This window comes from Neolamprologus multifasciatus, chromosome 11 (assembly GCF_963576455.1).
Source record: "Neolamprologus multifasciatus chromosome 11, fNeoMul1.2, whole genome shotgun sequence".
In the NCBI taxonomy this organism is placed as follows: Eukaryota; Metazoa; Chordata; class Actinopteri; order Cichliformes; family Cichlidae; genus Neolamprologus; species Neolamprologus multifasciatus.
In genome coordinates this window covers 8,011,216-8,024,270 of record NC_140449.1, presented here as the reverse complement: position 1 = coordinate 8,024,270, position 13,055 = coordinate 8,011,216, and the positions used below count along the sequence as shown (strand labels likewise).

The 13,055-nt window shown below is 40.3% G+C and overlaps 1 protein-coding gene across 1 annotated transcript; it reads left to right on the top strand.

Annotated features, from left to right (window-relative positions):
- Positions 1-1,281: 1,281 nt before the first annotated feature.
- zdhhc18a (zDHHC palmitoyltransferase 18a) lies at positions 1,282-9,748 on the top strand. Its single transcript, XM_085176944.1, has 9 exons — positions 1,282-1,936; positions 2,027-2,187; positions 2,477-2,626; positions 4,112-4,249; positions 4,338-4,389; positions 4,906-5,008; positions 5,118-5,230; positions 7,124-7,229; positions 8,831-9,748. Exons 1-9 carry the CDS (start codon positions 1,704-1,706, stop codon positions 9,167-9,169), a joined length of 1,395 nt encoding a protein of 464 aa, XP_085033070.1. The 5' UTR covers positions 1,282-1,703; the 3' UTR covers positions 9,170-9,748.
- Positions 9,749-13,055: the final 3,307 nt, after the last annotated feature.

Sequence of the window (13,055 nt, the reverse complement as noted above, 5' to 3'; positions counted from 1 at the left end):
GTGCAGAACTGCTACACTTATTTTTATGGAAAAATCTTTACTAACACCACCAACTCAACTGAATCCTGACAGTTATCTTTATATAGTTTCCAAACTAGTGTCCATTCAGTGCAGCCTGACAGCTATTATTCAGCATATGCCACAAGTGAACAATGGATTTCTGTTATTTTAGGCCTCTGACACTGTGATACACACCTAGAATCACTGTCTAGCTGTGGTGTAAAGAGACTAATTCAAAAGGAAAGGAAATATAAGTGCACAGGTGAGAGTCTTGCCAGATTACATTACCCCACTACTGTAGTAAAGCTAAAGGACGTGGATGAGGAACATCAGTTTTCATGTAATGCTGTAGAGCTGTAGCGAGTGGAGCTACGATTTCTTGTTCTTTAAACAGAATTGAATACAAGCTATAAATGTGACTGATCATGCTGACCTCTTTCTGAATATGACATGAGAGCTAAAAGAAGATGAAAAAAATGAAAACATTCTGAATGACATCACAGCTGAAATGACAGAGCAGGTGTACAACTATTTGAAGCAATGTGTTTTTTAATCTGTCAACTATCACAACATCCTGTTCACAACAGCAATCAGGTGAGATACTAAAATAGGCTATAACCTATTTTCTCCAGAAAATATGAGGTCAGGCAGAAGTGTTCATGGACTATGATGTTCACAGATCACATTGTGACCTGTAGTGAGAGTAGGGAGCAAGTGGAGGAGAGCCTGGAGAGGTGGAGGTATGCTCTGGAGAGGGGAGAAATTAAAGTCAGTAGAAGCAAGACAGAATATGTGTGTGAATGAGAGGGAGACGGGTAGGAAGGAAAACATATAAAGAGTAGAGATAACGAAAGTAGTTAGACAAAGTTAGAGAGGCAGGGCAGAGAAAGGATAGTAGGGGTGGTGGATATACTGGACAAAGGATGTTGAAGATGGAGCTACTAGGCAGAAGGGCATGAGGAAGATCACAGAGAAGATTTGTGGGCATAATGAGGTGATTAGAGGGTGTTAAGGATAAGACAAGTTGAAATGGAGGCACTAAAGGAAGATGATTTGCTTTTTTTTGTTAAATACAATTTTTCTTTCATTCACCCAATCACAAACACACTGAAACAAAAATGTCATATTTTAAACTATTTTTATTTACTATATATTTTTTTAATGTTATTTTCGGCACGGGTATAAATCAGTATAGAGAAAACACAGCCTGTGTCAATAAAAACAGATTATCATCGCGCCTGCCACTGATCTTTCTCCCCGTGCAGACGCGTTTTCCCCATCATCAGGACGTACGTGATGACGTTACGATGACGCCATGACGTACGGTAGCTGACTGTGAAAGAAAAAGGAACTGTGAAGACGTTGGAGTGGAAGCTCCTCTGTGAGGGTTGAATTTTTAATAAAGGCTAGTTAATTTGACAGCATGAGCAGTCATATTTCTGTTTGGCTTTAATTTAACTACCAAACATGGTAGTTAACCCCGCGCCAACCTGGCGGTTGATTCAGACTATGAACTACGGAGAAGAATGCCTTTGTTGGTACGCTAGCTAGTGTTAGCTTTCATGATGGGAAAGTAAGAAGCAAAATATAAAGTTACACTGACTGACCCTTGAGAGGACTGTCATTTTTTAAAAGAAGAAACACGACGAGGATAGAGAGGTCTGTCTGTGTGTGCCTTTAGCTACCTCTGAACCGCTTACACGATGAAGAACTGCGAGTACCAGCAGATAGATCCACGGGCACTGTCGGTGACCCCGCTGTCGGCGCAGAATCTCGGGGAGAAGAAGGCGCAGTCGCCCCGGAGGAAATGGGAAGTGTTCCCCGGGAAGAACAGGTTTTTCTGCGACGGGCGACTCATTCTTTCCCGACAGAGCGGTGTCCTTCCTCTGACAATGGGCCTTATTGTTGTCACCTGTGGCCTTTTCTTTGCATTTGAGTGAGTCGAAATGTACGTGTTTATTTTCGAGGGTGTCTTGTGACGTCTGAGTTTATACCCCCCCTTTTTTATGTGAATATACATTTATAGTTGCCCGTTCCTGGTGAAGCACCTGACCATCTTCATACCTGTGATCGGCGGGGTGCTTTTTGTGTTTGTGGTCATCTCCCTGCTGAGAACCAGCTTTACCGATCCAGGCATTTTACCCAGAGCCACTCCAGATGAAGCTGCAGACATAGAGCGGCAGATAGGTGAGGCATATGTACTTCCAGCTTACTCACTGTGGGACAGATGGAGTGAAAGAGCTTTCCCATCTGTGTGTGTGGGGTGTGTGTGGGGTGGGGTGTCTGAGGGACATGTTTGTTGCTGAGCTGCAGACCTAAGCTGATTACTCTGGGTCATGGTTGAAGAGCACAAAGGCCTGGTATAGTCTGATTTCTACTGACTTCCTCATTTTTATGAAGTTATTTGGTTGAGCTGTTTTGCTGAATTGCAAGCACCTTAAAGAAGCGTCTCCCCCTTGTACATGTCTATTTTAAGATACCTCAGGATCCTCTACATACCGCCCTCCTCCGCGGACCAAGGAGATCCTCATCAACCAGCAGGTGGTAAAGCTCAAATACTGCTTCACCTGTAAGATGTTCCGCCCTCCTCGCACCTCCCACTGCAGCCTGTGCGACAACTGTGTGGGTGAGAATAAACTTACACATGGAATCCCAAATCCATCTACCTTAAGTGCAAAGTGCAATATTGCTATTATATCCAGTGCCTACCTATGCCATTCTTAAAGCTGTTTTTTAATTATTACTCATTTATTTATGATTGAATAGAACATATTATTTTTTATGACTGTTTCATTCTAATAGTATGACTGTTTATGTTTGCCTCTATGCTTGTGCTTACAATGATAATGAAGCTTATCTTAGTGGGGAACACTAATGTTAAATATCAGAATGATAATATATTTCCTTGAGCGTGTTCCAACATTATACTTACAATAGACTGAAACCTCAAATATACCAAGAGCCTACAAAAAAAAAGAAGTGAAACCCATAAACACATGACCTGACATTTGTTTTTTAAAGTAACCAAATCAGTTTAGCCATATATGCAGGATCTATGTAGTTAGTTGAAAGTGGGTGGTTAGCATTTGGTCATTATTTTAGTAAAATAAACAGTTTGATAGTAGTAATTGTTACTTCTCCACGTATGCCATAAAGAAAAGCTCACAAATCTGCCTCATGAGCTGTAGGATTTTGCCAGGCAGTGGTTTTAAATCAGAATTTATTCCTAACAAACTCTCAGGGAGTACATAATTAAATAATAATTTTTGTTTCTTCAAAGGTTACTGTATTTTCAGTCCTAAATTTCAGTACGCTTCCCCTGACATTGTTTACTTTGCTCCCTGTGAAGGGATTGCACCACTACGATGGCACTTTATTGTGAAAGGTTGGAAAGATTATTAGTTTGATTGGGTTTTCTACAATTTTACTTAAACTTTTGAAATCACTTATACACACATTCAGGAAGTTGGGAGTTTTGTTCCTCATTTCTTAGGATACAACCTAAACTGACTTTTTCTGTGTCTTATGCCTTCTATGTTTCCGTACGGACCTGCTGGGAAACACTGCTGACACCACTTTTCTTGGAAAACCCTTTTTTTTTTTTTTTTTTTTAAATTTTAGTTTGAAAATGATAAAGCTCAGACAGTCAAGATTGCTGCCTGATTAAGTTTTATCAGTCATTAAATTAGGGTAAATGTAACACTTGGGCTCATACAGCTTTTATCAGTTTACTGTTCTTTTCCATAATGCCCCTGGTTTGCTCTTATATGTTGCTGTATTTGCTCTGAGATGAGTCCAGGTTTGTGTTTTCTGCTGCTGTGAATGCTTCGTGGTGACGTTTTACCTTGAGTAACAAGTCCACCTTTTTGTCTGTCCCAGCTAAGAAACCTCTGGTGTTACTTTTTGCCATTGTGTTGATCATTTTGTAGTGTTTTTTTTAACCAGCCCTCTCGCTCTCCGCTTCCACTTTACATGAATGGGCGTGTGATGTGTGAATGCAGATAGAAATCCTGTAAAAGATCCACTAGATTGATCCACAGAGATTTGTAGTGTGTCACTGAAATTAATGACTGTACCTTTATGCCTTCTTTGCTTTCTTTCCCCCCTCCAGAACGATTTGATCACCACTGTCCATGGGTGGGAAACTGTGTGGGAAAACGCAATTACCGCTTTTTCTACAGCTTCATCATCTCCCTGTCTTTTCTCACGTCTTTTATATTTGGCTGTGTCATCACACACATCACCCTGCGTAAGTACTTAAACACATTTAGTATCTGTCACGTTACCAGCAAAGACTTTAACATGCCTCTGTCTCTGATGTTGATGTTTCTCTCCAGGTTCTCAAGAAGGTAAAAGCCTCGTTCAAGCCATTGAAGAGAGCCCTGCAAGATATCCTTTGTGTGTCACTCTGCTGTGTTAGACAATCGAGGCACTTCCCGCTGCTCCTCAGCTTATGCCCACCCTTAATAGGATAAGAGTGTTAGAGGTGCTTTTAGTGTGATTGCTGTCTATTAGTAAGTTTGCTGCCTCATGTCTTGTGAGGCAATTATAGACGTAACCATTAGTCACAGTCACAGATGACTGTGGATTGATTTCCACATGCTGTGTATTACATATAAGACATTATGTTATTGCCCGAAACATTTCTGTGTCTAAATAAGAGACATACCTAGTATGTTTTTTTTTTTCTGTAAAGACTGACTTATATACTTATAGTAGCTAAGGTATTTGGGATATTTAGATTATTTTGAAGGGAAAAATGCTCAACACAGATTTGAATGTAGCAGTGGGAAGATATTTTCAATTTACAGACATGCATGAATGACAGTTGTTTATCTTTAAACATCATGGATCTTTGGTTACCATTTAAAGAACTCATGTTATACCTTGACTTTCTTTGTGCACTGTGGTGGAGTTGGTGATTTGTTTCTTCTCCATCTGGTCTATTTTGGGCCTCTCAGGCTTTCACACCTACTTAGTAGCTTCTAATCTCACCACAAATGAAGACGTGAGTAGTGCTATTCTGACAAAAATCAAACACCACGATTGTTTGATTTTTGTTAAAATACACATAAAATGCTGAAAACTGTGGAGCTCACAGCTTACTTGTCATGCAGATAAAGGGATCCTGGTCAAGTAAAAGGGGTGCAGAGGAGTCTGAAAACCCATACACTTATAACAGCATTATAACTAACTGCTGCGTAACGTTATGCGGCCCCATGCCTCCGAGGTGAGTAAAGACGTCCTCCTCATCACATCACACATTTTCATCAAGTTCACCCTTGTGTCTCACTAATCACCTTAACAACTCGCAGTCTAGAAACACAAAGCGGCCTTTGACCTTTTTGATGCTTTAGGTCATATTAAGATTTGGTACCCCGCCGTTGGCTGCATGGATAACTCTGCAAACTTGCCCTCTGATTAGCAGATGTCTTGTTGTATTCCAGGGAACATGTTCATTCACATCTCGTTTAATATCTGTATGTGCTGATTTAGAGCAGCTTCTGCTACTATAAAATGTGTTTTCATCTTGACATTACTACCTCTTGCTGTGTTTTGGTAGATGGAGAGTTCACCGGACACACTGTTTGTTTAGCCTGTTGATGCAAATGTCTAACAGTCTGTATGGTTTACAGAGAATGGTCCCAAAAAGGAGAAAATATACAGTGAGCGGCAGTCCTGTGGGTGAAAATGCCTTGGTGATGCTAGCAGAGAATAGCCAGACTGCTTAAAGCTAGGAAAGCAATAGTAACTCAAATAGTCACGGAGTTTAAGCAGAAGAGTGTCTCTGAACACATAAAACGTTAAACCTGACACAGCAGCAAAAAAACACACGGGTTGCTGCTTCTGTCAGCTAAAAACAGAAAGCTGAAGTTCACAGAAGTTTATTATTGAACAATAAAAGACTGGAAAAATGTAATCTGCTCCGATGAGTCTTGAATTCTGTTGCAACATTTAGATGGTAGGGTCAGAATTTGGTGTAAACAGCATGAATGCATGGATCCATCCTGCCAACCATTACACCAGTGGCATCGAGGCTTCATCCTGCCAATGGTGTAATGGTTTAAAGCAGATTCAGCAGTGACTCTATGACTGAGTGTTCCAAGTCACTGTAAAGATTGGGATTCACTCTTTTTAAAAAAATTTTATTAGTCCTTTATTTATCCAGGTAAAAAATCTCATTGAGATTAAAAATCTCATTTCCAAGAGAGACCTGGCATCATGGCAACAAAAGTCACATACCACATAGGTATATAACATTTAAAACAAATACAATATCCCATACCAACATGTGTAAAATATACAATAACAGATCAAATTAAGAGTACATTAAAAATAATCACACTGAGTAAAAGAGCTGTTCTCTCGTTCCTTTAAGACAGACTTAAACTCTCCCAAGGTAACCAATTCTGATAATTTCAGTTCCTTCTGCAGATTATTCCAGGAAGCAGGGGCAGCGTATTTTAAAAGCCTTTTTCCCCAATTCTGTTCTGATTTTTGGGACAATTAATTGTATGATATTGTGCGAACGAAGGCTGTATTGGTTGTGGTTTTTACACATATAAACACATAAATAAGATGGAACCAGCCCAAGGAGAGATTTATAGATAAAGATCAACCAATGGGAGAGTCTGCGAATATACAAAGATGGACATTTAGCAGCAGCATACAAAGAACAATGATGTACACAATTTCCATCGCCAGTAATAAAACGTAAAGCACAATGGTACACGGTATCCAACCTCTTTAGGTAGTGGGCAGGTGCATTCATAAAAAGCAGGTCACCATAATCAAATAAAGGTAAAAAGGTTGCACGAATCAAATGTTTTCTCACTTGGAGGGAGAAACAGGATTGGTTTGTAAAAAAGTAACCTAGTTTTAGTTTTAACTTCGACACAAGCCTTTGAATGTGAGTCTTAAATGACACTCTTAGGTTCTGACCATAAGTCATTGTATTAGTTCAGGCCATTTTTGTATATCTTGCTTTGAATACAGTGGCAGCATGGTGTCTTGTAGTTGTGCATTGTTGCAGCTGTATCATTGCAGAGACTTGAACGGTGTTAAAGTACACATGCAGTTTACACCCTGGTGGATCATAACAATCTTGTGTTCTGGTTTCCAGTCTGATCGACAGAAGAGGTTTCCTTCCTCCCGATGAGCCGATCCCTGCTGCTTCTGCCTCAGATATAGAGCTGCCCCCCTTCAGGGCCAAGAACGATGCAAACATGGTAGGGATTAAAAACCTTGTGATCCCTCCCAAATACTGACTGTCCCATAGTTCCCAATGTGTTGCTCCTCCATCTTTTAAACTTCCAGCTATGGTTCCTCAAATGCAAAGTGGCCAGAGCTGTGCTTTTTATTGTTGACAGAGAGAAGCTGTATCTATTTAGTTTTTTTTATTTGAACCGTTACAGGGCTTTTAACGGCAGCTTCACTAGAGCTCAGTTTTAATGGTTCAGAACTGACCCACAACACAGAGCCAGACGGTCACTGCAGAACTGATTAAGGAAACTAAGAAGAAACTAAATCGAAAACTCACCAGTGAAGTTTCTTTTAACTGTTTGGCATCATGACCAGTTAACTATGCGTTAAAATCACCACTGAGTCCTGCAGATGTACATAACGGTTAATTTGTGCTGTTTACACTAAACACCTTAATATGTGGTTATTTTTGCCAGAGAATTCAGCATGTTGTTTTGTCTGCTGCAAGTCTGGTTTTATGCTGTAATGACAGTTGATGGACAGAATTGCTGCTTTCTTTTAGTGTGTTGGGTAAATCGTGCCTTGAATATGTTTGTGTATTATCTTATCAAATGCAGGTTATTAGCCATTTAAAAAATAATCTTAAAACAATTTCTATTTTTTGCACTCATACAATAACAGTTTTGTTTTTTGTGTATTTAAATAAACAGTATTTTTGTATTTTGAGATTTGTTTACTTTTTATTTTGTGCCTGTCTGTGAGTTTTTTTTCTTTGGGAATGAGGGGGTTGTGTTGTCCTTCTGAATGAACACATGTATATTTACGCCTGTAACTTTACTTTCTATATAAAAGCGTTAACACTCAGTGTTGTACTGTATCCACCCTGCCAGGAGGAGAACTGTCAGGACTTTTCTTTGTCCTGCACAGCCTGAAGGTCACTGCTGCATATAGATGGTCGATGGTAAGACTAGGGTTGAACCTTAAACCACTCCCATCATGTCTTCACTTGCCTCCGCTGTGTGCCTCCGTCCTTCACGTTACAGTTGCAGTTCTGTTTGCTGTAGCTGCCATCTCTGTGGTTTTGAATATAAAGCTAAACAGGAGCAGATATTGTTACTGGTTTGTGGTGATGGTGTGAATAATATTTGTGAATATGCATGCTTCACTACCATTCATTAACATTTGCTTGACTCACCCACCTCTTAACAGTTGATTTTCTTTCCTCTTTGCCACGAGATGCACGGAGACGCAGTCGAATACAAGTCTGCATAATCTTTACCCGCCTCCTTTTTGCTCCCAATTCAAGCCAGAAGAAAAGACAGGAAGCAGCTTCTCCGTGCACATCTGTAAACCTTTTGCCATATTTGGCTGCCTTCTAATTGCATTTTCTGCATCGAACTCACGTCCTCCAAGCTTCTCCATCTTATCACAGCGCTGCCATCAGAGCTCCCATTGCTTTCACTTTTCTTATGACTTCCAAACTAATTCCTTAAATCAGATTGCAGAATTTTGTGTACACGCCTGTCCTGTTTTTACTCTCATGCCATTCGCAGCTTGGCTTCTTTTAACACATTTTGCTCCTGCCTTTTCCTGATTTTGCTCTCTTTTTTTCTTCTTCTTCACACAGTGCACTCAGAGCACAAAGGATGTGCTGGAGAGGGTGGTCCACTCCTCAGACTTTCCTGTCCTTTGCTCCCCCGGGACCCCAAAGACTACCCCTCAGGTCCTGAATGTCTCTAGCCGTGCAGCCCCAACCTCAGAGCCTTCGCCGTCTGTTGGCTGCACACAGCAGCAAGCTCGCCAGCCAGCGGCCACTGCATGTCCCCCGTTCAGCCGAAGCAACAAGAGGGACTCGCTGCACTCAATCAACCCAGCCTTCCGTCTGGCTTCTCCTTCACCCACGCTTAGCCACACCACACTGATATTAGAGGATGCACCCAACACTGGCTTTAATCCACTGCACTGAGCGGACTTGTCCGGCTGCACTGCTCATCGCTGGTCTGGCTATAACCTCCTTCGTTGTGGTGGTCATGATGCATGTTGCGATTTGTTTTGTCAAGACGTCATTGTGAGGAGTTGTGGATTAAGTTGCACCACCGGTGTCGCACTGTATGTGTCCTTCAGAATTTAAGTAATTCTTAGTAACACTTGGAAGCACAATATAGAGAGATATTTTTTTAAACACCTTTTTTTAAGACGCCCAGAACATGCCTCCACAACCTCAGCAGAACCTCAGTGTTTAAGTTCCTGCTATTATCTTATGCAAACGGGTATGAAAATCTGGGTTTACGTACATTTCAACTGTGGATGCAAGAGGTTTGGACTTGCCGACCTGGTATGCTCTGGATAGCGAGCCATTTCAGGATTATTTATTAACTATATCAGGATTATCAACTCAAGAGTTGGCCTTATGTCTGATTCGGTTATGTCCTGTCATTTCCTGTCTAGATGTACATGATCGCAGTGTAATCAGGCGGTTTAGCAGTTTGGAGATAAATTAATAATCCAAGCGTGAAGGATGGGCAAGGTACAATTTAGTTTTTTTTTTAAAAATGTCTTTATTTCAGGGGTTTTGTTGTATTTATTATTTACTTCTGCATGTCTTGCATATCACAAATGACATTTTTCTGGAGGTTTGTCATGTTTATATGGACAGCTAAATTCAACCTGGGCAAGGTGGGTTAGATTTGTTTGGGTTTTACCAGGAAATAGCTTCCACATATTATTTTTTTATTCTTCAGTCTGTTACTCATACTTTAGACATCAAAGTATTTAAATCAAATTTGCTGCTTCCTACCAGGATATGGGTAGTGCTATTTATCACTGTTTTTAGTGTTACTGTGATCTGCTGGGCTGCTTTAGGGACGGGTGAGCATCTGTTCAGTCTTTGCCTAACAGCAGGAAGACTGTGTATTACTGCAGGCATTATTTCAGCAGAACGATGTTTGGATGGATGGATGAGACCTCTTTCGTGTCTGTGACCTTCGTCCACATTGATGGCATGAAACCTGCTCCCCTTTCTGTGATGGTGGAGAACAATTTATTTAAAAGAAGGCGGCAGGAGCTTTGTGCCACTAGAGGGCACCACATGAGTACAACAGTTGGAGTGAAACGGTTAGGGAGGGGAAAAGGCTTTTGTGTGTGTTATTTAATCATTTTGTAACTGAGTAGGTTGTGAGTTTGTGAAGAACTACATTGCCATAGTGGGTCATTCATTTATCAAATATCAGTATCAAGACTCATAGGTAGAGTAGACGACTACAAGCAGCGCTTGTATGAACAAACGTTTGTATTTTGTATGGTGTAGCAGTGAAACTGTAACATTTGATCAATAAATATCATCAGACTTGGTGATTGGGACTCTTTTTTTTTTCTTCTTTTTTTTCTTTTTCCCGTCTTCAGTTAAAAAGAAAACCTTCTACACAATGACATTACAATAGCTTTAGATTTTGACATTAGCTTTTTTAACCTAAAAGCAGGTTCATTCTTTCATTCACTCAGTTAATGTGATCAGACAGCCAAATGTGCAGTAATAAAAAGCATGTGTGAGGTGTGTTTATCAGAAACACAGCATGTACAACAGCTGACACAGGATTGGGGTTTTTTGCGTTGGTTTATTTTTTTATTGCTCATATGATAACAGTTATAGAGATGTGATAACACAGAGGTGAATGTACTGGTTAAATGAGGAAAAAAATCAGACATGGATAACATACTACACTGTCTGGGGAAACAAACATGATGTCTGTACTCAATCTATCTGAGCTAAAACTCACTCCCACCAAATCTATATCAAATATTTAAACTGCAGCCATGAAGTGGACGGTCATAAAATCCCCCAAGTGCTAAGAAGAAAGTGTTTGTTTGTTTGTTTGTTTCAGTTTTTCATGCATTTAAAGAAACTATTTTGTCTGCAATTATTAAAACCAAAATATAAAAGTTAAGAAAACTTTCTTGATGGCTATAAATGTATTCACAATGGATTGACAGTGACAGCCGAGGCCAGAGACGTGACAACACTCAGCTGCCACTGCTGTGCAGATGAGTGCAAATGTTGCTCTGTATACACATATTTTTATATACATACGTATGTGTGTGTATAAATATATGTATATACAGTGTGTGTGACAATTAGTGCTTTCCTGTTTAACCCTTCATGTAGCAAGGAACTGCACGCGATAAGTTGACTTAGAGACTAATGAGACTTTTTGTCACAAAGTAAAAAACAAAAGCTTGTAATATTTGCTGGTAACATCAAGGCAGAAAATTTGAATTTCCAATCAGCGATCGCCCTGCAAAGACTTTGGGGTGAAGTAGAAGTGACGAGTTTAAAAAAAAGTAATTTTATTTAGGTTTGGGTAAAATTTCAGTGTTTAACAAAGAGAAAAGCACGAAATAATGGGGAAAAATAAAAGACTCAATGAATAAAATCAAAGCACTTGCTGGATAGAGATAAAGGATTTTATACAAATTACAGACTGTTGCAAAACTGAACAACATATTTGCAGTGAAATATGATAGTTTAAATGGATTTCTTGGGTTGTTTATATACAGTTGAAATATTACCTCATTTGACTTGAAGGGAATTTGGCATGGCAGTACAACAACCTGTATCTTAAGTGGACTTAAAGCAGATGGTCAGACTTGTGGCTCAGTGTCATGCGGATGGAGAAAGTTAAAGAATCACAGCCTCAGCAGCTGGGTTGCATTTTGACCACAGACCTCGTGGCGTAGAGGACTGAAAATTGTTTGCAGAAGATGAAAAAATTAAATCAGCATTTGGAAATAATGTTTAACAAATGTAATGAGGGTACCAGGTCATCAAAGTGTGGCTGGTTTATGTGAGTCCTTGCTGGCTGCAGGTGATTATTCGCTTGCCGGGGTTTATCATGCTCTTGAACCCCAGCTGGTGTGGCACAGAGGCAGGCCACCCAGTTAGAAGGGGTGAATTCCTGATTTTCAGAATAAGAGCATGTGTTTTATTGTTTTGTTTTTTAAAATTGTGCTTTTTGTTTTACTTTATAGAGATATTAAACTTGTCCTTTTACGACAGTGAGCTGAGATCTGAAGGCTCGACTTTTTCTTAGTTTCCATGAGCAACACCAGAGAAAGTTCGCGCCTTCGCTTAAAACTAATAAATTCCAGGGTTTTTTTTTTTAAAGAATTTGTCCACCATGATTTATCTCTGGATGTCCTCCACTACATGATTCACTGTGCCTTGTTCCTCTTCTCTGAGCCAACTTTGGTCCTGTTGTCATGTGCACAGCTGTGTGTCACCCTCTCACAAGCCTTTTTCTCATCGCTCACCGACCTGACCGAAGCAGAAGTGAAGTACCTCTGTGAACACAACAGGTGATTCACAGTCAGGACTGCTGTCAGCATCATCGCTGAGCTAAAAGTGCATCTCCGCGCTGGGCAGTGAAGCTGGATATAATTAACCCTGCGCTGAGCAGAATAAACCAGGGACGTGCAGCTGCCAGCGAGAATAGTTTGTTGCCACTGCAAGTGAAACATGAAACAACCGTATCCAGAGAGTAACAGGCACACGGTGGTTAACATTTGTGAATGCTGGATGTATGCTGCGAAAATGTCTCAAGAAAACTAGGAGCTGTACTACGTCCTAACACATGTTCCAACCATGTGAAGATTTTGCAACTCATGTGTCCTGGCTGACACTAAGTGCTTCTCACATACCTTACATGAGGAGTTTGTTCAGTACTTATTTGTTTACTGGGACTTCCTTTGGGTGTAACAGTGGTGTGTTTGATAATCTGAAGCTTTAGTCTGCTTCACTCAGAAGCTATGCTCACAGATGGGTCAAATGGTCAGTACAGGGCTACAGGTATGAATGT